A 20,866-nucleotide genomic window follows, 5' to 3' on the forward strand; every position below is an offset into this window, starting at 1 on the left:
TTTAATTAGGGTATGGCGGCGTATGCCTATAGTCCCAGCTACTTTGGAGGCTCACTTGAGCCCCGTACGGAGATCAAGGCTGTAGTGAGCCATGATCATGCCACCGTACACCAGCCTGGGAGACAAAGCGAGACCCTGTCTCCAAAAGCCAAACACTGGGTTTTTGAGTTGTACACAAATGTGTTCTGGTACTTTCTAACCATGCGTCCCCAAGAAAGTCAGTTTTGGCTTCAGATAAAAAAGAGCCTCAGTTTCTCTGAGTGTCAATTTCTAATTTTTAAAATGGGCATAACAGCATTTACCTTAGAGGACTACTGTAAATATTAACTAAGATATATACAGTGCTTAGCACTGTGCCTAGCATTTGACTCAATAGAAAATAAATTTCTTAACTACTTCAGTGAAAAGTTTGTGTTCTAAGGTCACATGATTCAAGTGAATAATGAGTAAACAGTAAATCCAAGTTCATTACAGGAAACCCAACCCCAAGAAACAAGAAGTTTGTTTTACCAGTTCATGTTTTGATGAGAACAATGAACAGTACACAGAGCAGTCAGTTGTAAGACAACAGCGATTCCTTCTAACATCTCAATAACAGGATTCTTTAGGCCACTGTATTCAAGGGAAATCTGAAGGGATTCAGCTTTCTGTTTCAGTGCACTCCATAATACGCTCTTTTGGTTCATGTTCACATGTTTAATTCTATAATTATGAATACAGTAGAGAGATATTCTTATGCAATATAAATTTGGTTAAAACATGAAACATCTTTAGAATAAAACATACTATGTAATATCAACTATTGAAATTCATATTAAGATTTAAAACAATTAAAACAATGTTCAGAACTGAAATATAGCAATTATTTAGCTACTTTATAAAAACTGTTTGTTAACATTTTAAAAATTGCTAATAGATGCACAGTCTCAAAGATTTTTCACCTATTAAAAAGTTAAATTAGATAAGCATGTAAAAACATGCAAACTAACTATATTTAACCATGAAATGTTTTATACTACTGACAGTCTACAAGAATTATTAAAATATTTTAAGCACTCCCTTGGCTACATTTAGAAAGATGTTCTTTGTGTATTTAAATCAAAGCACTTAACTAATAAGTTGATTTTTAAAAGTGAACAAAGTTTTATTTAATGGCTAAATACAAACTGAATGAAGGTCATCATACTCCTCAGTCTGTTTTGGTGCTCTTTTAGAAGGGTTTAGAGATGAGCTGAGACGACGCCTTTTGGGTGATATTCCATCACTATTACTGCTGAGGTTTTCCTGTTGAGTTTGGCATTGAATCTCCTCAATGATTTCCATACTTTCCACTTTCAAAGCTGCATAAAGTGGGCCCAACAAGTACTGAGAAAATAAAAAATAATTTCCAGAAATATTCCTTAGAAAATATATTTATATTATTCATAGGTAGCAAGAATGTATTAGATGTTAGTCAGATGTTTTCTAGTGAAACTACTTTTAGAGTCTCATAAAACAAAACAAACATCTAAATTGATCTATATTATTTAAGTCTATATATAGACTATGGTTCTATAGTCTCAGAAGGTTTAAGACAAATCCTTCTCTCTATATCCTGTTTTTCCTCTTACCAAAATGCTATAAATTTTAATTCCCTTATAAAAAATGTTGTAAGGGAATTACCAACTTTTTTCATGTAACAAATCCAGCAAGATTAATAAATTAAAATATTTAATCAAGTTACTGCATCTCTGATGATTTTATTGTATTTCCTGACTCCCACAGTCCAAACAGAAAAAAGCACATAATTTGGCATGATTAATCATTCATAGGTTTTCTAAAAGTGATTGATTATAACTTGTCAGACACAAAATCTATTTGAGTGATCAAAGCTTCTGCAATTAAGTTGATAACTGCCCCCTTTTAATTAATAATGCAACAAATACATTTACACATCACAGATTCTACTTAGAAACATTCTACTCCATTGGCAGTTCATTACCAACTTAAATAACAAATCCTTCTGAAATCAAAGTAAAAGTCCATAACAGTGAGCCAGACTACACAATGAAAATCATTATGTTCCAAATATAAATTACTATTAAAGATATTCCATTTCCTTATTATTACATTTTGCACATATGTATACAATTAAATGATGAACAAAATACATACTTAACAAGTAACCTGAAAAATTACTTACCTCTGCATCTACCTGAATTCCAAGCACATCCAAAAGAGCTTTACAAATATTTGTCACATAGACCTTCCTGACTTGTAAAGCAGATTCATACCCAGCTGGCACAAATTTAAGAAAATACTGCAGTAAATGGCACAAAGCTGCTTTTAGCAAATCAGACTTAAGCCGCATGAGCACACCATCTTCAAACATGACACAGAGTTTTTCCAGCAGCATATTTAAATAGACAGGTTCAATATTTCTATAAGCTTCTGCTTCAAAGGGAAATAGTGTCTTTATCAGCTTTGATAATGGCTCTTCATAGAGTTTCAATTGGTCAGTATCCATTTCTACAAGGTGTTTTAATAATTCCAAAAATGAGCTGAAAAAAGTGCTAGCTGGTTGTGCTGGTAGTCCTCCAAGCTGAAAAAGTTCAGTTAAAAAGCTAATTGCTAGTGATTTAATTTTTGGACTACCATACTCTAGCAGTACACAACCTATCTGCCAAAGTAAGAGTTCTTGCCTTCTAAAAAACACAATTGCAATAATACGAGTAAGAACCGTTAATAAAGTGACTTCAATAAATTCTAAATTTTGCATACTTATCAACCGCAAAGGAGCTGATTGTAAATATCCCATGTGTTCATCTAATTGACTTAAAAATCGGCTAATGACCACTGGCCATTCCACAGCATGACCCATCACATTTCTTCTATGGAGGTAAACCAAGTCTTCAAAAAGTTGTAATAATTCTTTCGTGAGTACCCCAAAAATAGCAGGACTCTTGCTTTTAAAAAGAAATAATAATGAACAGATGACTTCACAGATTTTCTTGTGTAACAAATGACAGGAGGGAGTTGCTGCAATCCGCAGAAGTCTTGTTATGATCCAATTACTGAATTCTTTGAAATAAACAAAAAAGATATTAAATAAACAAGTATATCTGAAGTGCTAATTCATTTGCTAAATCCTTGACGATTGACTTTTAAAGAATAAACTTCACTAACAAAAGAGTGTAAAACATTCCTTTCACAGTGGAAACATAATAGTTTAGAACACAGACATACCCAGTTTTATTGCAGGTTGCAGATGCTGCATTTGTCACAAATTGAAGGTTGTGGTAACTCTGCATCAAGCAAGTATATCAGTGCCATTTTTCCAACAGCATGTGGTCACTTCATGTCTCTGTATCCCATTTTGGTAATTCTCACAATATTTCAAACACTTTCATTATTATCATATCTGTTATGGTGATCTGTGATCAGTGATGTTTGATGTTGCTATTGTAATTGTTTGGAGCTGTCATGAACCACATCAATATAAGGTGGCAAACTTAACAGATAAATGTATGCGTTCTGACTGGCCCACCGACCAGCAGTTCCCCATCTCTCTCCCTCTCCTTGTGTCTCCCTATTCCCTGAGACACAGTATTGAAATTAGGTCAATTAATAACCCTTACAATGGCCTCTAAGTGTTCAAATGAAAGAAAGAGTCGCACATCTCTCACTTCAAATCAAAAGCTAGAAATGATTAAGCCTACTGAGGAAGCCATGTTGAAAGCCAAGACAGGTTGAAAGCTAGGCCTCTTTCACCAAACAACCAACCTGTTCAAGAAAAAGTTTTTGGACGAAATTAAAAGTGCTACTCCACTGAACACACCATTGATGAGAAAGTGAAGCAGCCTTATTGCTGGTATGGAGAAAGTTTTCATAGTCTGAATAGAAGATCAAATCATTAAAAGATGAGGAAATTTCCAGTAGGAAAAAAAGAAGATCAAACCAGCCACAACATTCCCTTAAGCCAAAGCCTAATCCAGAGAAAGGCCCTCAACACCAAGGCAAGACCCTCCACCAGCACAAATATTACAACTTGCTGAAGGATCATATAATAGTTAGCATTTTTTAGCAATAAAGTATTTTTAATTGTTTTTTAGACATAATGCTATTCCACACTTAATATACAATGTAAACATAACATATATGCACTGGGAAACCAAAAAATTCACATGACTTACTTCATTGCAATATTCACTTTATTGTGGTGGTCTGGAACTGAACCCACAATATTTCTGAGGTATGCCTGTACCAACTTTGGAGTCAAAAAGACAAGGCCCTAGCTTTCCACTTACTAATTGTATAAACTTTTCATTTCTCTGAACCTTTGTAATTTCATGTATGAAAGGAGAATAATGCTATCTATGTTATGGGTTACTGTGAGGACCAAATAAGACAATGTACATGAAATAGCACAGTTCCAAAGTAAAATAAATGTTCAATAAAGGGTAGCTATTATCATTCCTTCAACTAAAATTTGAGTGGTGACTCTGTCTCAGGTACACAAGAATAAATCAGTCATAGTCCTGTCCTCATGAATCGCACAGTACAGTTTGAGCTTTTTGACTGCAACAAAGAAATAACATTTTATATCACGACCCAGTACATATACATGCATTTTATTTAAATATTTAAAATAAAAGGCTTATGAAATAGTACTTATTCTTATTACATACAATGTACTCTAATATTTTCTTCTTTTTTTCTTGAGACAGGTTCTCACTCTGTCACCCAGGCTGGAGTGCAGCAGCACAGTCTTAGCTCACTGCAATCTCTGCCTCCCAGGCTAAAGCAATTTGTGTGCCTCAGCCTTCCGAGTAGCTGGTACCACAGGCATGTGCCACCACGTTCAGCTAATGTTTTTGTTTTGTTTTGGCTTGGTTTGGTTTTGGTAGAGACAGGGTTTCGCCATGTAGACTAGGCTGGTCTCGAACCCCCAAAGTGTTGGGATTACAGGCGTGAGCCACCACGCCCAGCCGATATTTGCTAGTTTATTTCATCTTGTTTTAAATGCTGGTAATTGCCTAATGTCATAACCCACTAGTGGGTTATGACTTGTAGTTTAAAAACTACTGTAGGAAAGAATATAGACAAACCAATGATTAGAATACAGTTTAATAGCCTCTACGATAGATGAAATGCAGAACACTCAGTACTAAGAGAGAATAAAGGAGTAACCAAGCCAGTTCTAAGCAGTTAGAAGTAGTGCTCAGAAAAAAACTTCTTGGAGGACATGCTATCAAAGTTGAGTTAAAGTTCGAGCAAAAAATTTTTAAATACTTTATCCACTATACAAAAAAAAAAAAAATGTTTATTTTGCATCTCCTTTATGAAGACACCAATGAAGGGACAAAAGTAGTAGGTGCAATAATGAATAAGCCTAGAGAAAAGCTTCAATATACAGAAGAGCAGTCAGCAAACTTTTTTTAAAGGACCAGATAGTATTATTTTTGGCTTGAGTGCCCAAGTTGCCTCTGTAGTAGTCACAGACAATAAGTAAAAGAATGAGCATGGCTGTGTTCTGATAAAACTTTGCTTACAAAAAATGAAGCCAGGCACAGTAGCATGTGCCTATAATCCCAGGTATGCAGGAAGCTGAGGCAGGAGGATCCCTTGAGTCTAGCAGTTCAAGACCAGCCTGGGCAATATAGTGGGACCCTGTCCTATTTAAAAAAAAAAAAAAAAAAAAGGAAACAAAACAAAACACAAAACTTAGGTCACAAAAACAGGCAGCCACACTGTGGACTAAAGCTTGCCAATCTCTGATCTAGAAGAAAGAGATTACCAAAAACAGAATAAAGAAAACTATGCCAAAGTGTTCAATGGCAAATAAACAAATTTGATTATTTCTAAGTACCTAGTATACAATACTAAAAAGAAAACAATAAGGATATGTGAAGGAAAAATAACCATTACCATTTTGCTCCTTCAATTTACAGCAAAGCTGACCCAAAAAAGTGTAATTATGTACTTGTAATATTTCACAAGAGCAGTAAAAGAAGGAGGATTTCATAAAACAGATGACAAGTGAATGCACGAATAACAGCACTTACCAATACAACTGCCTTTGGCCTCATGGCTTCCATTCACATTTACAAACATAAGTGGGGAGGATTTCATGATATGCTGGATGAAATCAAGCAACATTACGGAGGTCGGCTGAGAGTCAGTTTTCTTTACAAGTTCTACAGCAACTAAAACAATAAGATTCATTTTAAAGAGTCATGACAAATTAAACAATGGTCCTTTTGTTAAGAAACCAAACTGTGGGCCGGGCAAGGTGCCTCACGCCTGCAATCCCTGTACTTTGGGAAGCTAAAGTGGGAGGATCACCTGAGCCCAGGAACTCAAGACCAGCCTGGATAAGATGTCAAGATCCCATCTCTACAAAAAAAATTTTTCTTAAAATTAGCTGGGAGTGGTAGTGTGTACCTACAGTCCCAGCTACTGGGGGGCTAAGGCAGGAGGATTCCCTTGAGCCCAGAAGTTCAAGGCGGTAGTGAGCTATGATCACACTATTGCACTCCAGCCTGGAACAAAGCAAGACTCTGTCTCTTAAAATTAAAAAAAAAAGGGGGGGGGTACCAGACTTTGGTGACCAGAATTATATCCAGTGCAGCTAATTTTGGTATTTTTAGTAGAGACAAGGTTTCGTCATGTTGGCCAGGCTGGTCTCAAACTCCTGACCTCAGGTGATCCACCCGTCTCAGTCTCCCATAGCGCTGGGATTACAGGCGTGAGCCACCGTGCCCAGCCAACGCTAGTCTTACCTAATTTTAAATGTTTAAAAATCACATGCATTCCTCCACCATACATCCATTTATCAAACATGTACTTCAGGAATAACATGTCAGGCAGTGCTAAAATCTAAGGATTAAAAACAAAAGTTCTCACAATCCGATGGGGAGTCAAATAAACTAATAATTACAATACAATATGGTAACTGCACTAATCCAGAATAAGGAGAAACAGGTATCTGGGAAGACACTGTGAAGGAAATGATTCCTAGATGAGGAGTTGGTCAGAGAGGGGAAGGGCAAGTAGTCTAAACAGAGGGAATACGAATACAATACAAAAACACATCTTGCAAGTATTAAGCAGTCCTTTATTATTTTTCAGCAACCCATCATTTTTACTGGTTGAAAAAGAAAGGCTTAATGGCTAGTCTAAGTCATAAAATCTATGCCAAATTTAGAATTCAAATTATAAACCCTGAGCCTAATGCCATTTTATATTATCCCTTCCATGCAATTTCAACAGATATGACAAATGTGACACCATTTTGCCAGGTAGGTAATATTCTGTCTATCAGATTGGCACGAACAGGCAATAATTGATTCAGTAACTCACATAATCCTATAATCTCCTACAGGCACAGGCATGAACTTACTTACAGAGTAACTTAATTAAAGAGGTTTTTTTGGGTGGCATTTGCTATTAGTCTACCACTGGCATAAGAGCTAACCAAAATAGGGTCCATGTGATTGGTACTAGCCAAATATTTTTACGTATAATATCCAATATCAAAGAACTCATAGCAAGCAGTAGAAAATCAGATAACAAATAGGAAGAGAGAATTATTTTAAAAGCCTAATCATAACAAGTAGTAAGCAATATTAACAAATAACTTGCTTGAAAATAGTAACTATCATAAATACTCTATATCTAAAACTACATGGAGAAAATGCTACTATAATGTATACATGGAAAAGAAAACAGTCCAATTTATAAAGTTTATATAAGAAATAATTGGTTTCTTACCAACATTTACATCTGTAAGTATCCGGTCAATGAACTGACATAGAATTTGTCTTGGTTTCTGTACAACTGCATTATATTCCTCTGGTGTGGCACTAAAATACAAATTAAAAGCTTTTAATTCTTAAAGTGACTCAGTTTCATTTGCAAAAAAAATTCTCTAAAGTACAACTTATCAAATGCGTTTAGCATCAATGTTGATAGTCACAGTATTCTGTTTAAAAATTGAAAAGAAAATCTGAATGTTACCAACTTACAAGAAAAAAAAAATATGCTAAGTAATAGTAAAGAGATCCAATCAGCAAAGCCTAGACCTGAATATGGTGGCCACTAGCTACAAGTAACTACTAAGCACTTGAAATGTGATTAGTACAAATTGAAATGTGCTATTAATGGCAGTGGCAGCCCAGTTGGAGCGGCCACTGCCATGATGCCCGCTGCAATAAGGAAGGTGGGGCTGGGGCTGCTCGCTCCCTGGAGCCAGTGGGCAGAAGCCCCGCCCCGTTCTGAGTTGCAAGAGAGGTGGAAGCTCCAACCCCCTTCCGAGTTGCAGGGTCGGGAGCCCAGCCATCCGGGGCGCAGCTGCAGCCATCCAACCATGGCTGCAAACCCAGGCATCCCTGCTCTCTCCAGGGCCGGGAAGGCCCCCTGCCCTCACAGACTTGGAAGTGCCTGCTCCCGCCGCCTGGCCTCTCCCCGCTCCCGGCGCCCACACCAATTTCGGAGCAAAGTTGTGGCGGAGCCCAGGTGTTGTCACGACCAGGCCGGGTGTGCAAGTGCTCAGGACGCCACTGACACAACAGCCCCCTGCTGCCTCAGCACCCTCTGGACTTCGGGCGCCTATGGGCAGGCCAAGCGGTGGGCTGAGGGCAGCTCAGTATGGGCCTGTAGGCGCCCCTCGGCACGAACAGCCTGGGTGTAGTGGGCGGCAGGTTGATGGCAGCAGGAAGTAGACAGGCTCCTGGGTGGAAAAGGGTGGGCCCCCAGTGAAGACCTACCTTTAAGCCAGGAATGGCTTGAAGCCTGGGGGCCTGGCTGCCAGTCACATGGACCACAGTGAGAACTTATGGCGCTTTTTCCAGGCCCACCCATGACTGCCCATGGACCAATCAGCATTCACTTCCTCCCTTCTGAAGCACATAAAAACTAAATTTTTGGTGGAACTCTAATACCCTTTTCCACAGTGGCTGTACCATTGTACACTCCCACCTGCAGTGCACAAGGGTTCCAATTTCTCCACATCCTCACCAACACACGTTATTTTCTGGGTGTTTTTTAAATTTTTTTTCCCCTTTTGACGACAGGGTCTAACTCTGTTGCCCAGTTTACAGTGCAGTAGTGTAACCACAACTCACTGCAGCCTCAACCTCCCGACCTCAAGAGATCCTCCCATCTCAGCCTCCTGAGTAGCTGGGACCACAGGTGCATGTCACCACACCCAGCTAATTTTTTGTATTTTTTGTACAGACAGGGTTTCACCACTTGGCCCAGGCTGTTCTCAATCTCCTTGGCTCAAGCGATCTGCCTGCCTTGACCTCCCAAAGTGCTGGGAGCCACTATGCCTCCCAAAGTGCATGAGTCACCATGCCCAACTGTGTTTTCTTGTGGGTTTTTTTTTGTTTGTTTGTTTGTTTTGAGATGGAGTCTTGCTCTGTCACCAAGCTGGAGTGCAGTGGTGTGATCTCAGCTCACTGCAACCTCCATCTCCCGGGTTCAAGCAATTCTCCTGCCTCAGCCACTCAAGTAGTTGGTACTACAGGCACGCACCACCATGCCTGGCTAATTTTTTGTATTTTAGTAGATATGGGGTTTTACCATGTTGGCCAGGATGATCTCATCTCAATCTCCTGACCTCATGATCTGTCCGCTCAGCCTCCCAAAGTGCCAGGATTACAGGTGTGAGCCAACGCGCCTGGCCCCAACTGTTTTTTTATTAATAGCTATCATAATTGGTGTGAAACAGTATCTTGTGGTTTTGATTTGCATCTCCCTAATGATTAGTAATTGTGAGCATCTTCTCATGTGCTTATTTGTCCATTTGTATATCATCTTTGGAGAAACGTCTATTCAAGTTCTTTTTCTATTTTTCATCAGGTTATATTTGTTGTTGAGCTGTAGGAGTTCTTAATATATTCTAGATATTAAACTCCTTATCAGACACATGATTTGCAAATATTTTCTCCAATTCCATGGGTTGCCTTTTCACTCTATTGATACTGCCCTTTGATGCACAGTTTTTAATTTTGATGAATTTCAATTTATCTCCTTTTTTATTTTGCTGCCTGTGCTTTGTGTCATCAAAGAAATCATTGCCAAAATCCAATGTCATAATGCTTTCCCTCTATGTTTCCTTCTTTTTTTTTTTTGAGACAGAGTTTTGCTCTTGTTGCCCAGGCTGGAGTGCAATGGCACGATCTCGGCTCACGGCAACCTCCGCCTCCTGGGTTCAAGCAATTATCTTGCCTCATCCTCCTGAGTAGCTGGGATTACAAGCATGTGCCACCACGTCTGGCTAATTTTGTATATTTTTAGTAGAGATGGGGATTCTCCATGTTGGTCAGGCTTGTCTGGAACTCCTGACCTCAGGTGATCCACCCGTCTCGGCCTCCCGAAGTGCTGGGATTACAGGTGTGAGCCACCACACCTGGCCCCCTCTATGTTCCCTTCTAAGTGTTTCACAGTTTTATTTCTTATGTTTAGGTATTTGATCCATTTTGAGTTCACTTTTGTATGTCTTTTGGACTTTTAAAGTTTTCCTGTAGAGGTAAAGACAGGAGCCAGATTGCAAGGGGCTGAAAAGCTAATGAAATGTGACTACTGAGAAGAGCCAGTTCTTTCCAAAGCTTGATCATGAAATGAAGAGAAGCAGAGTTGGTGATAACTAAAGAACTGTATGAGATCAAGCGGGCTTTGTTTTGTTTCTCCCTTAGAGCAACCGATTCTTGAGATTTGACTCCTCTTCTTGGAACCAGATACAAGTAAAAAGATAATTCTTGGACAGGAGGGTAACTCTTTCATAAACATAGAAATAAAGGATGGGTATAGATGCAAATAATTTAATAAATTCAAAAGGCAAGTAAAACAACATCCTCTGCTTCAAAGAACTCAGAATAATTGCTGGGGAGAGGAGAGGAATGCACTTAAATAATCAAAAGCGGCCAGACATGGTGGCTCACGCCTGTAATCCCAGCACTTTGGGAGGCTGAGGCAAGCGGATCATGAGGTCAGCAGATCTAAACCATCCCAGCTAACACGGTGAAACCCTATCTCTACTAAAAACACAAAAATTAGCTGGGTGCGGTAGCGCGCGCCTGTAGTCCCAGCTGCTCGGGGGCTGAGGCAGGAGAATCGCTTGAATCTGGGAGGTGAAGGTTGCAGCGAGCTGAGATCGCCCCACTGCACTCCAGCCTGGGCGACAGAGCGAGACTCAGTCTCAAAAAATAAATAAATAAATAAATAAATAAATAATCAAAAGCAAGTACCATGTACACCCAAAGCAGGGAATGATTAACTCTACCTAGAGGATTCACAGAAGGTTGTGTGTCAGTGATTAGCAAAGTCCATCACTTCTGACAAAACAGCTTAGGGTATAGTAAGACAGACGGTTACTTATAAATAATAGTATATATTTCATATATGTCACAGTTTATTTCTATATAGCACTGTAAAATGTTCATACATTTTCCCCACTTATTATCTCAAATAGTGGTAAAAGAAAAAGTGATTTTTTTTTTCTTTTTCTGAGACAGAGTCTCGCTCTGTCGGCCAGGCTGGAGTGCATGATCTTGGCTCACTGCAACCTCTGCCTCCCAGGCTCAAGCAATTCTCCTGCCTCAGCCTCCCAAGTAGCTGGGATTACAGGCGTGTGCCACCACACCGAGCTAATTTTTGTATTTTTAGTGGAGGCGGGGTTTCACCATGTTGGCCAGGCTGGCTTAAACTCCTGACCTCAGGTAATCCGCCGGCCTCAGCCTCCCAAAGTGCTGGGATTACAGGCATGAACCACCGCGCCTGGCCTTTTTTTTTTTCTTTTGAGATGGTGTCTCACTCGGTCACCCAGGCTGGAGCACAGTGGCACGATCTCGGCTCACTGCAACCTCCGCCTCACAGGTTCAAGTGATTCTCCTGCCTCAGCCTCCCGAGTAGCTGGGACTACAAGCACGTGCCACCACGCCCGGCTAATTTTTTGTATTTTTAGTAGAGATGGGGTTTCACTGCGTTAGCAAGGATGGTTTCAATCTACTGACCTCATGATCCATCCGCCTCGGCCTCCCAAAGTGCTGGGATTACAGGCGTGAGCCACCCTGATTTTTTTTTATTATTCAAACCACAAAGTCCAATCCTAATTGATTACATATAGGACCAATGGCATTTACAGCTAATAAATGCCATAAAAGAACTGATCCTGGTCGGGCATGGTAGCTCACGCCTATAATCCCAGTGCTTTGGGAGTCCAAGTTGCGCAGACTGCTTGAGCTCAGGAGTTTGAGACCAGCCTGAGAAACATGGTGAAACCCTGTCTCTACAAAAGAAATAGAAAAATGAGCAGGTATAGAGGCACACACCTGTAGTCCCAGCTACTCAGGAGGCTGAGGTGGGAGGATCACTTGAGCCTGGGAGGTGGAGGCTACAGTAAACCGAGATTGTGTCACTGCACTCCAGCCTGGGTGACAGAGCCAGACCCCTGTCTCAAAAAAATAGAAAAAAAAAAAAAAGAACTCATCCCTGGTCCTGGTACATAGTAGACATTAAAAAAAAAAAAAAAAAAACTGTTCAATGAATGAATGGTTCATAAGAACCTTCTTGAATGTTGTGGTTTCTTCATTCCTAATGTATAGCCCTCTGGACCTGTGGAGTATTTACCTATTCCCTGCCACTAGACTATAAGCTCCTACGGGTGGCAGACTGTGCTTTATTTTTCTCTGTATCTCCTGAAGTGCCATTAGACCGTAAGCTCTTATAGGAGAGAGAATGCATTTTATTTCTTTTTGCCTCCGCTACATCACCTAGAACTTGCTTAACAGAAAAACTTACTGAAATTAACAAATGTTTTTAAGTAATACAAACTGTAGACACAAAGAATCAAAGGGCCAGGTGTAGCGGCTCATGCCTGTAATCACAGCACTTTGGGAGGCCAAGAGGGACAGATCATGAGATCAGGAGTTCCAGATCAGGCTGCCCAACGTGGTGAAACTCTTTCTCTACTAAAAGATACAAAAATTAGCTGGGCGTGGTGGCAGGCGCCTGTAATCCTAGTTACATGGGAGGCTGTGGCACTGAGGCAGGAGAATCGCTGGGACCTGGAGGCAGAGGTTGCAGTGAGCTGAGATCGCACCACTGCACTCCAGCCTGGATGACAGAGTGAGACTTCATCCCGAAAAAAAAAAAACAAAAAAGCAAGTTTGTATATGCTACTAAATAAAGTCCTTAAAAAAAAAAAAGAATCAAAGAACAAGTAGTTACATTTGCATATGAAAGCAAAACAACTTAGTGCTATATATCTTATTTAAATCAGCGCTGGCCAATAGAAATATAATGTAAGCCACAATTCTGTATTTTCTGGTAGCCACATTAAGAAAAGAGATAGGCAAAAAAAAAAACAAAAAACAAAATTGATCCTAACAATGTATCTGAAATATTAGTTGAATGTGTAATCAATATAAAAATTATTCATGAGATCTTTTACATTCTTTTTTCTGGTACTAAGTCTTTGAAACCCACTGTGTATCTTATACTTACAGCACATCTCAATTTAGACTAGCCACATGTGAGGTGGTCAATGGCCACATTTGGCTAGTGGCTACCGTAGTATAGGACATCACAAATTTAACAAAAAATTCAAAATCTGTAATTACAAGGTAACATGAATTGTTTTAGACAAAGTCAGGAGACACTGTGACAAGCCAAGGGTAATTTCACAAGTATCATTTAAAAATGTGAACAAAGAGGAACATGGGAAGAGGAGCCAGGATTGTGGGTAGTGGTCAGAATTTCTTACAAAGTTTCATTTTGTAAAGATTATGTACTCATGTATTATTTGTGTAATTTTTAAAAATGAGTTTTAGAAAAAAAGTAAATAGATTACCATTCATTAGATATACTAACAGATGAAAGAAACTTGGCCAGGCGTGGTGGCTTATGTCTGTAATTCCAGCACTCTGGGAGGCTGAGGTGGGTGGATCGCTGGAGCCCAGAAGTTTGAGATCAGCCTGGGCAACATGGTGAAACCCCATCTACAAAAAATACAAAAATTAGCCAGGCATGGTGGTGCACACCTGTAGTCCCAGCTACTTGGGAGGCTGAGGTGCGAGGATCGCTTGACTCCGGGAGGCAGAAGTTGCAGTGAGGTGTGTTCACACTATTGAACTCTAGTCTGAGCAACAGGTGAGCCAGTTTCAAAAAAAAAAAAAAAAAGAAAGAAAACTCACAGGAGTGAGCATTTCTTATTTTGTGACTTCTAGACTTCTACCCTGGAACTGAGCTAAGAAGGTGTAACTTTTCAAAAGTATACTATAAAACGTGAGTATTAATGTAAGTATTATATAAAGCTTAAGCACCTCCTCTGAGGTAAGCATCAAATACCAGGATAACCAAGATAGAATGCACCTACCCTAAAATAATTTGCAGATTAAAGGACAAACAAGAAGTAATTATGGTTAAGAACTGATAGGCCCAAGAAAGAACACAAGAGAGACACTCAGTCCTGAGCAGGGCCCTATCAGTCAGGGCTTCCTTAAGGAGGTGATACAAAACTGAATCCCTAAGGGACAAAGCAGGTAAAATAAGGGTAAGAGGGGGGTAGTCTAAGCACTAGAAACTGTAAGAGGCTCTATATGGCTAAAGCCTTTAGAGATGCAGCTGAAGAGGGAAGATAAGGTCAAACCTCAAAGGACTGGCTAAGGAGTTTGGATTTTACACTGAAGGCAATGTGTAAGCACTGAAGGACTTTAAGGGAGTAAAAATTAAGCAAGTTTTAAAAAACATGAACTCAATTGTTATTTCCCTGTTTAAAAGATTCCAATGGTTTCCCATTATACAATAAAATCTCACTCCTTTTTCTGGCCTCTAAGGTGCTGAAGGATGTGGCCCTTGCCTACCCCTCCCTGTTTAACTCATACCACTCCCCTCTTTGCACCCTGTGCTCCAGCCTTCTTAATATTCTTTTAAAAGTAGGCTCATTCAGGCTCCGCACGGTGGCTTACGCCAGTAATCCCAGCACTTCCGGGAGGCTGAGGTGGGTGGATCACTTGAGGTCAGGGTTGGAGACAACCTGTGCAACATGGTAAAACCCCATCTTCACCAACAATACAAAAATTAGCTGGGTGGTGCAAGCCTGTAGCCCCAGCTACAGGAAAGGGAGGCTGAGACAGGAAAATCGCTTGAACCTGGGAGGCAGAGGTTGCAGTGAGCAGAGATCACGCCACTGGAGAGGGCGAGACTCTGTCTCAAAAAAAAAAAAAAAAAAGCAGGCTCATTCCCACTTACGGGCCTTTGTACTTCCTATTTAATCTCAGATTCACATGACTAGCTTCTTTACACCATCCAAATCTCTAGTGGCTAATGCTGCTGCTCCTCAGAAGCTCATCCATATCCCACTGTTCCATTTAACATTTTAATAGCAACTATCACATTTGAAAATGTCTTACAACTGCAGGAAAATCAGAGAAGGTGATTCTGAATGACATCTAAATGAAACCATCCAGTGTTCAGATAGAAGGAACAGCAAACGATTAAAGGCAGGAACAGCCTTGATGTCCTGGAGAAACAAGGTCAGTATCACTAAAGTAAGCAAAAGAGGGACAGAAGGTGATGAGGTCAGAGGCAGGCTGAGACAGATTATGTAGGACCTTAGAGGCCTGGTAAGGGGTTTGGATTTTATAGTGATTTTAAGTGTGCTGGAAAGTCAAAGGATGGTTTTGTGTAGGAGAAACTTACAATACGACTAATAGATGAAAAATCACTTCACTGAGTGGAAAATCTATTTTAAGTAGGTAAAAGTAGAAATGGAGAGATCAACTAAGTTTACTGTAATACTTTAGGTAAAAAATTCTGGTGGTAGCAGTGGAGACAGTGAAAAGTGTTAGATTCTAGATGTATCTTAAACATATAGTTGTCAGAACTAACTTAAGGATTATTAAGGGACAAGGGGAAAAAACCAAGGATGACTCCTAGGCTTTTGGTTGGTATATTTACAGTAACATGGGAGAAGGAACAAATTCAAGGGCAGTAAATCAGGCGTTCTGCTTTGCATATGTTAATTTTCACTTCCCAGTGTGGATGTTGAGTAAGCAACCTAATATATATCTCTGATCTAGAAATATAAATTTGTGAGTTATCAGCATATGGATGACATTTAAAGTAATGAGATTAGGTAAGATTACTTGGGAAGAGAGCACAGATTAAAAGAGGGCCAAGGACATAGTCTAAAAGCACATGGGAGAACAGTCAAGAATGACTTCTAGATTTCTGTTTTGGAGAAATAAGTGAATATGGTGCCATTTACTGAGATAGCTCTACTTCAATGAATAAGAGAAAAAAAATTTTTTTTTAATTTAAAAAAAGAAAGCTTATGAAGGTTAGGACATGTGGAGAATTTGTATTGGATATGCTGACTTAACTACACATAGGACACTCAGTGAAACTGCCAGTATACAGTAAATATACAATTCTATAGGAGACATGATTTGGAAAAACATATTAGGAGTCATCAAATAGCAGATTATGGTTGAAGGCAGGAAAGTGGAAAGGTCATTTGGCAAGACTATGCAGAGCAGAGTGCTAACAGCAAAAAAACAATAGGACAAAATTTATCTGAGGGACTGAGGAAGAGCAGTCCATAAATTAGAACACTAGTATCTCATTTTTTTTCAGTAGTCTAATTGCCACAGTCAATTAAAGGAAAACGTTTTGGAAGAAAAGGCCTTGAGAGCTTGAATCTGAAACCTAGCTCTGGTATCTGCTAGCTGTGCCTTTGGTTCTTCAACTTCTCTGACCCTTTTTCTTAAACAGTGGTAACACTTATTCCATTCTATGTCATGGACATACTATGAAAATGGATCAGCTTTTTTGATTCAAGTAGTTTTAATGAAAAAGCCATGACAATTAAAAACTATTAGACAACTCTCTATGGGTCAGTTTTTCTATTCTTTCTCTTGGCATAGCTACAAATAAATGAAAGGTAACATAAGCTCTACTGATGAACAGACTATATATAATCCAAGAACCAATTATTTTTATTAACAGGACCCACGGAGGAAGACGCAAGAGGGAAGAGAAGTATTAACCAGCTAATTCTACTTTAAAGCAAAGTGGGAAAAACATACTGAGCTTCACAGTGAGCCTGAAAGATGAAATTTGTAAACCACCTTCCTACAATGATCACTTTTCTTCATCTTCTTTTAGAGATGTAGAAGTTAATTTGTAAACTAGACACGAAGTATATTTGCCGCAGATAAAAAGTGGAAAAAATTCATACACTCAAAAATAGTGACGCAGTTAGGACAAGAATGATCCCTTCATTTATCCTCTTATTCATATATTGAAACTAGATTATTTGGATGGCCAACCAGTGGAAATGAACACAACTGCGCTGCAAAAAGAAAGAGAAGTAGCTATCCCATTGGCTTAATGTCAGCTTTGACTTTGTGTGGGAAGTTTTCAAACAGTTTAAGAAACTGGGAAGCAGTTGTTCCAACTGATAATTTAACTGCAGTAGCACCACGAGCTCATTTATTTCTTGTTCACAGGTTAGAATTAAACAAAACAAAACAAGCCCTACCGAGTCTTTAGGCCTGGTTCAGGGAAGCCTGCCTGTGTATTGATGGGGTGTGGCAGCCATCAACCCCTCTCCCTCCTTCTTTTGGTAAGATACTGGTTTTCACGAGGTTTACAGACAACAAGCATTTGCAAACCAAATATTAAATCGTCTCCAAATTTTGGCAACACTCTGTGCACGCTGAGATTTTGTGGACCCTGAGGTCTATCTCTCCAATTTCTGACTAAAACAACGGATCGGGAACTGGACGATCAATACGAAGGAGGTCACATCTTCAGTACGTACTGTGACTTCAATTCAAAGAAAAAAATTGCCTGTTCCAGCAAGTGATGTCACTTGCAGAAAATAAGAAGCGGTGATTTTCTTCCAAGGACAATTTGGGGACAAAATGTAAGGCTAAAAACCAATTCCTCCACGAGTGATCACGAAGAACAGAACCTGATGGGTCAAGTCCCTCGTCTAAGGAAAAAGATTTTCGAGAAGGAAATGAGTGTAGAAAAGTGACCAGAAAGCGATTATCAGGCACTCTTCCCTCCAGCTGCAGGAAGCAAACTCTCGGGTCGGGGCTAATTCTCGGGTCGGGGCTAACACCCACGGGCTGCTGCGGTAAACCAGGGCCAGCAGACGCCTCTCTCCCCTACGGACCGGCTTCCCGCAGGTTTGTGGCGACCGCCCCATGTCCTATCAACTGGCACTCTGAGGGAGAAGCGCCCAAATCAGCCACGGAGCATCTCCACAAGGGCCGCAGCGCGGACTTAGGGGATGCCAGCCATGGCGCGGCAGGGGAGGGGAAAGCATGTGAAACCCCAGCCGGGACCGGAGGAGGAGGAGGATGCAGGACCCAGGCTGGGCCTACCCCTACCTGCCGAGCTCCCGCAAGGCGGGGATCATGGAAGCCAGCTCCACACCATGTTCCCCCATGCTGGGGCTGCGCGGCACTCTTCAACCACGCCGACTCGGGTTCCCGGTGTCTCCAAAGCTACCGCTGCCGGAAGAGCGCGGCGCCCGACGGAGCCTTGCGGAAGCCAAAACTCCTCCCGGAAGCCGCTACTGGCCCCGTTTGCCAGGCCCTGCGTATTTTCTGCTTAGGACCCGGGGGAAGCCGGGAAGCCGTTAGCGGGCGGGGCAAGCGGGCTGGCGCGCGTCGGTCGAATTTCCCGGGTAGCGTCAGCCTTCGTTCTCAGCACCCAGCGAGCAATGTTCGTGAAGCTTTCGTTTTGAGCGGCCAGACTCTACTGTTCTCAAGCCTGGGAGGCACAGCGAAGCAACATCCCCGGATCGGGGGAGAATAGGGCTTGAGGGCCGCCAGCCCAGACTCTCGCTTCACAAATGTGAGAACGATGACAGCGAGTAAAGGCCAAGAGTAGACTCCAGGTTTCCCCAGAGTAACGCTCTCACATTTTAAAAGTTCCTCAGTTTCCCACCGCTCTTGTCCCTCTTTCTGAGAGATACAGGCCAAAAGGTGGGCTCTCCCTGTTTTTTTCCTTCTAAGCATTCTTTTTCAACTTGAAGTCACTCTTAGGTTTCCTTGAGGACCCTACCAACCTTTAATATTTAAAAATGGGGTTGGTTTATATTTTTGTCTCATCAAATCAGCAGCAGTACTATGTGTGGAAATGCCACCATTACGGGCATCCACAACCTGTGATTTAATTTTTAAAGTAAAGCAATGGGTTTTGGCAATACACATTTTCTAGCTCAATTTATTGGAAAGATGATCACTATAAGAGATTGTTGACATGTCGAAGTTAGGTAGTTAATCACTCAAAGTCATGCAGTATGTTTACATTTGTTCTTTGGTACATGAGGATAGTTAACTGATACAGGATCTTTTAAAAAAGTGATGTAATGACAGCCAAATATGCTCTTGCCTCAAGAACTTTCCATTTGCTGTACTCTGCCTTGAACGCCATTCTGTCATTGCCCCTTTTCCTTCATGTGTTTGCCAAAATAACACCAAAGAGCTTCATATAGACTAACATATATACACACTCTCTCTCGCTCTCTTTTTTTTTTGTTAGAAACATTGTCTTACTCTGTTGTCCAGGTTCTAATGCAATGAATGTTGCAATCATAGCTTACTGCAGCCTAAACCTCCCAGGCTCAAGCGATTCTCTCACTTCAGCCTGGGCTCAATTGATCCTCCTGCCTCAGCTTCCTGAGTAGCTGGGACTACAAACATGCCACAACGCCTGGCTAATTATTTTTTGTAGAGACAAGGTCTTGCTATGTTGCCCAGGCTGGTCTCAAACTCTTGGCCTCATGCGATCCTCCCACCTCGGCCTCGGCCTCCCAAAGTACTAGGATTAGAGGTGAGAACCACCACACCCGGACATACTATGTTATTGTTTCTCTTCAGTTACAATGTAAGCTCCTGGAGAGCAAGGTCTTGTCTATTTCGTTAACTATCAGATACCCAGGACCTAAAACAGTGCCTGGCACATAGGTGGTATTCAGTAAACATTTGTTGAATGAATCACTGAATGTTTTAGTAGAAAGGACATGGGATTGGGAGTTACAGTCCCTACACAAGTTCTCATTCCATCTGCTAGAAACTGTATGTCCTCAGTAAAGTTACGTAATCTCTTAGTACTTCCATTTTTTCATCTGTAAAATGGGATTAATAATGTCTACCTCACAAGACTACAGCAAAGATTAAATAAGAGGTGGTAAAGTCATAAAGTGGCATATAATTTCTTAGTTAAAATGAATGAATTATACCACATTTGCCAACGATGAATCCTGAAAACTATGCTGATTGAAAAAGCAAATTCAAAGATATACAAAACAGTGTCATATCATTTATATACAATCTTAAAACCACAATACAATGCTTTGTGTTTGTTATGTATACAAATATGTATGATAAAAGTATGAAAACATGGTTGGCAGAGATAGATATCAACTCCAGGATAGTTGCACCTGTGGAAGGGAGAGAAGGGAATGAAATGATGAAGCTTCAACATATCACTAAGGGTTTTCTTTTGGTAGAATTTAAATTAATTATTATTGAATCAAAATTTAATGTTATATTTGGGTGGATGTTATATTACTATTTGTATCTGCATAGCTAGGATATTCCAACATGTATTTAAAAAAAAAAATAGCTCCTTCCTCTCTTGCAAGATGGTGGGGGAAAAAGTTGAGAAGCTAGATACCAAGGAGAAGAAACCTGAAGCCAAGAAGGCTGATGCTAGTGGCAAGGTTAAAAAGGGTAACCTCAACTGGGTGCGGTGGCTCACACCTGTAATCCCAGCATTTTGGGAGGCTGAGGCAGGCAGATCACCTGAGGTCAGGAATTTGAGACCAGCCTGGCTAACATAGTGAAACTTTGTTTCTACC

At 40.4% G+C, this 20,866-nt stretch overlaps 1 protein-coding gene and 1 long non-coding RNA gene across 9 annotated transcripts in view; one reads left to right on the forward strand and one right to left on the reverse strand.

Moving 5' to 3' along the window:
* The window catches only part of ATR (ATR checkpoint kinase), a 120,796-nt gene extending 102,262 nt beyond the window's left edge, over window positions 1-18,534 (reverse strand). For 7 of the 8 annotated variants that reach the window (XR_012430768.1, XM_045386839.3, XM_065540059.2 and 4 more), the window contains exons 1-6: window positions 18,387-18,534; window positions 7,753-7,844; window positions 6,045-6,185; window positions 2,183-3,060; window positions 1,187-1,365; window positions 511-702 (exon numbers count right to left, since the gene is read on the reverse strand). Coding sequence is in view for 6 of the 8 variants with exons in the window: in XM_045386839.3 (XP_045242774.1) it covers window positions 511-702; window positions 1,187-1,365; window positions 2,183-3,060; window positions 6,045-6,185; window positions 7,753-7,844; window positions 18,387-18,445 (1,541 nt within the window). In the remaining 2 variants the exon portion in view is untranslated. Of the gene's footprint in view, window positions 1-510; window positions 703-1,186; window positions 1,366-2,182; window positions 3,061-6,044; window positions 6,186-7,752; window positions 7,845-18,386 lie in introns of those variants that run through there. The other variant, XM_074031215.1, reaches the window with a different exon arrangement.
* LOC123571890 (uncharacterized) lies at window positions 15,302-17,196 on the forward strand. Its single transcript, XR_006696189.3, has 2 exons — window positions 15,302-15,518; window positions 16,993-17,196. It is a non-coding gene; the product is annotated as an uncharacterized lncRNA (long non-coding RNA).
* Window positions 18,535-20,866: the final 2,332 nt, after the last annotated feature.

Source organism: Macaca fascicularis, chromosome 2, assembly GCF_037993035.2.
Source record: "Macaca fascicularis isolate 582-1 chromosome 2, T2T-MFA8v1.1".
NCBI lineage: Eukaryota > Metazoa > Chordata > Mammalia > Primates > Cercopithecidae > Macaca > Macaca fascicularis.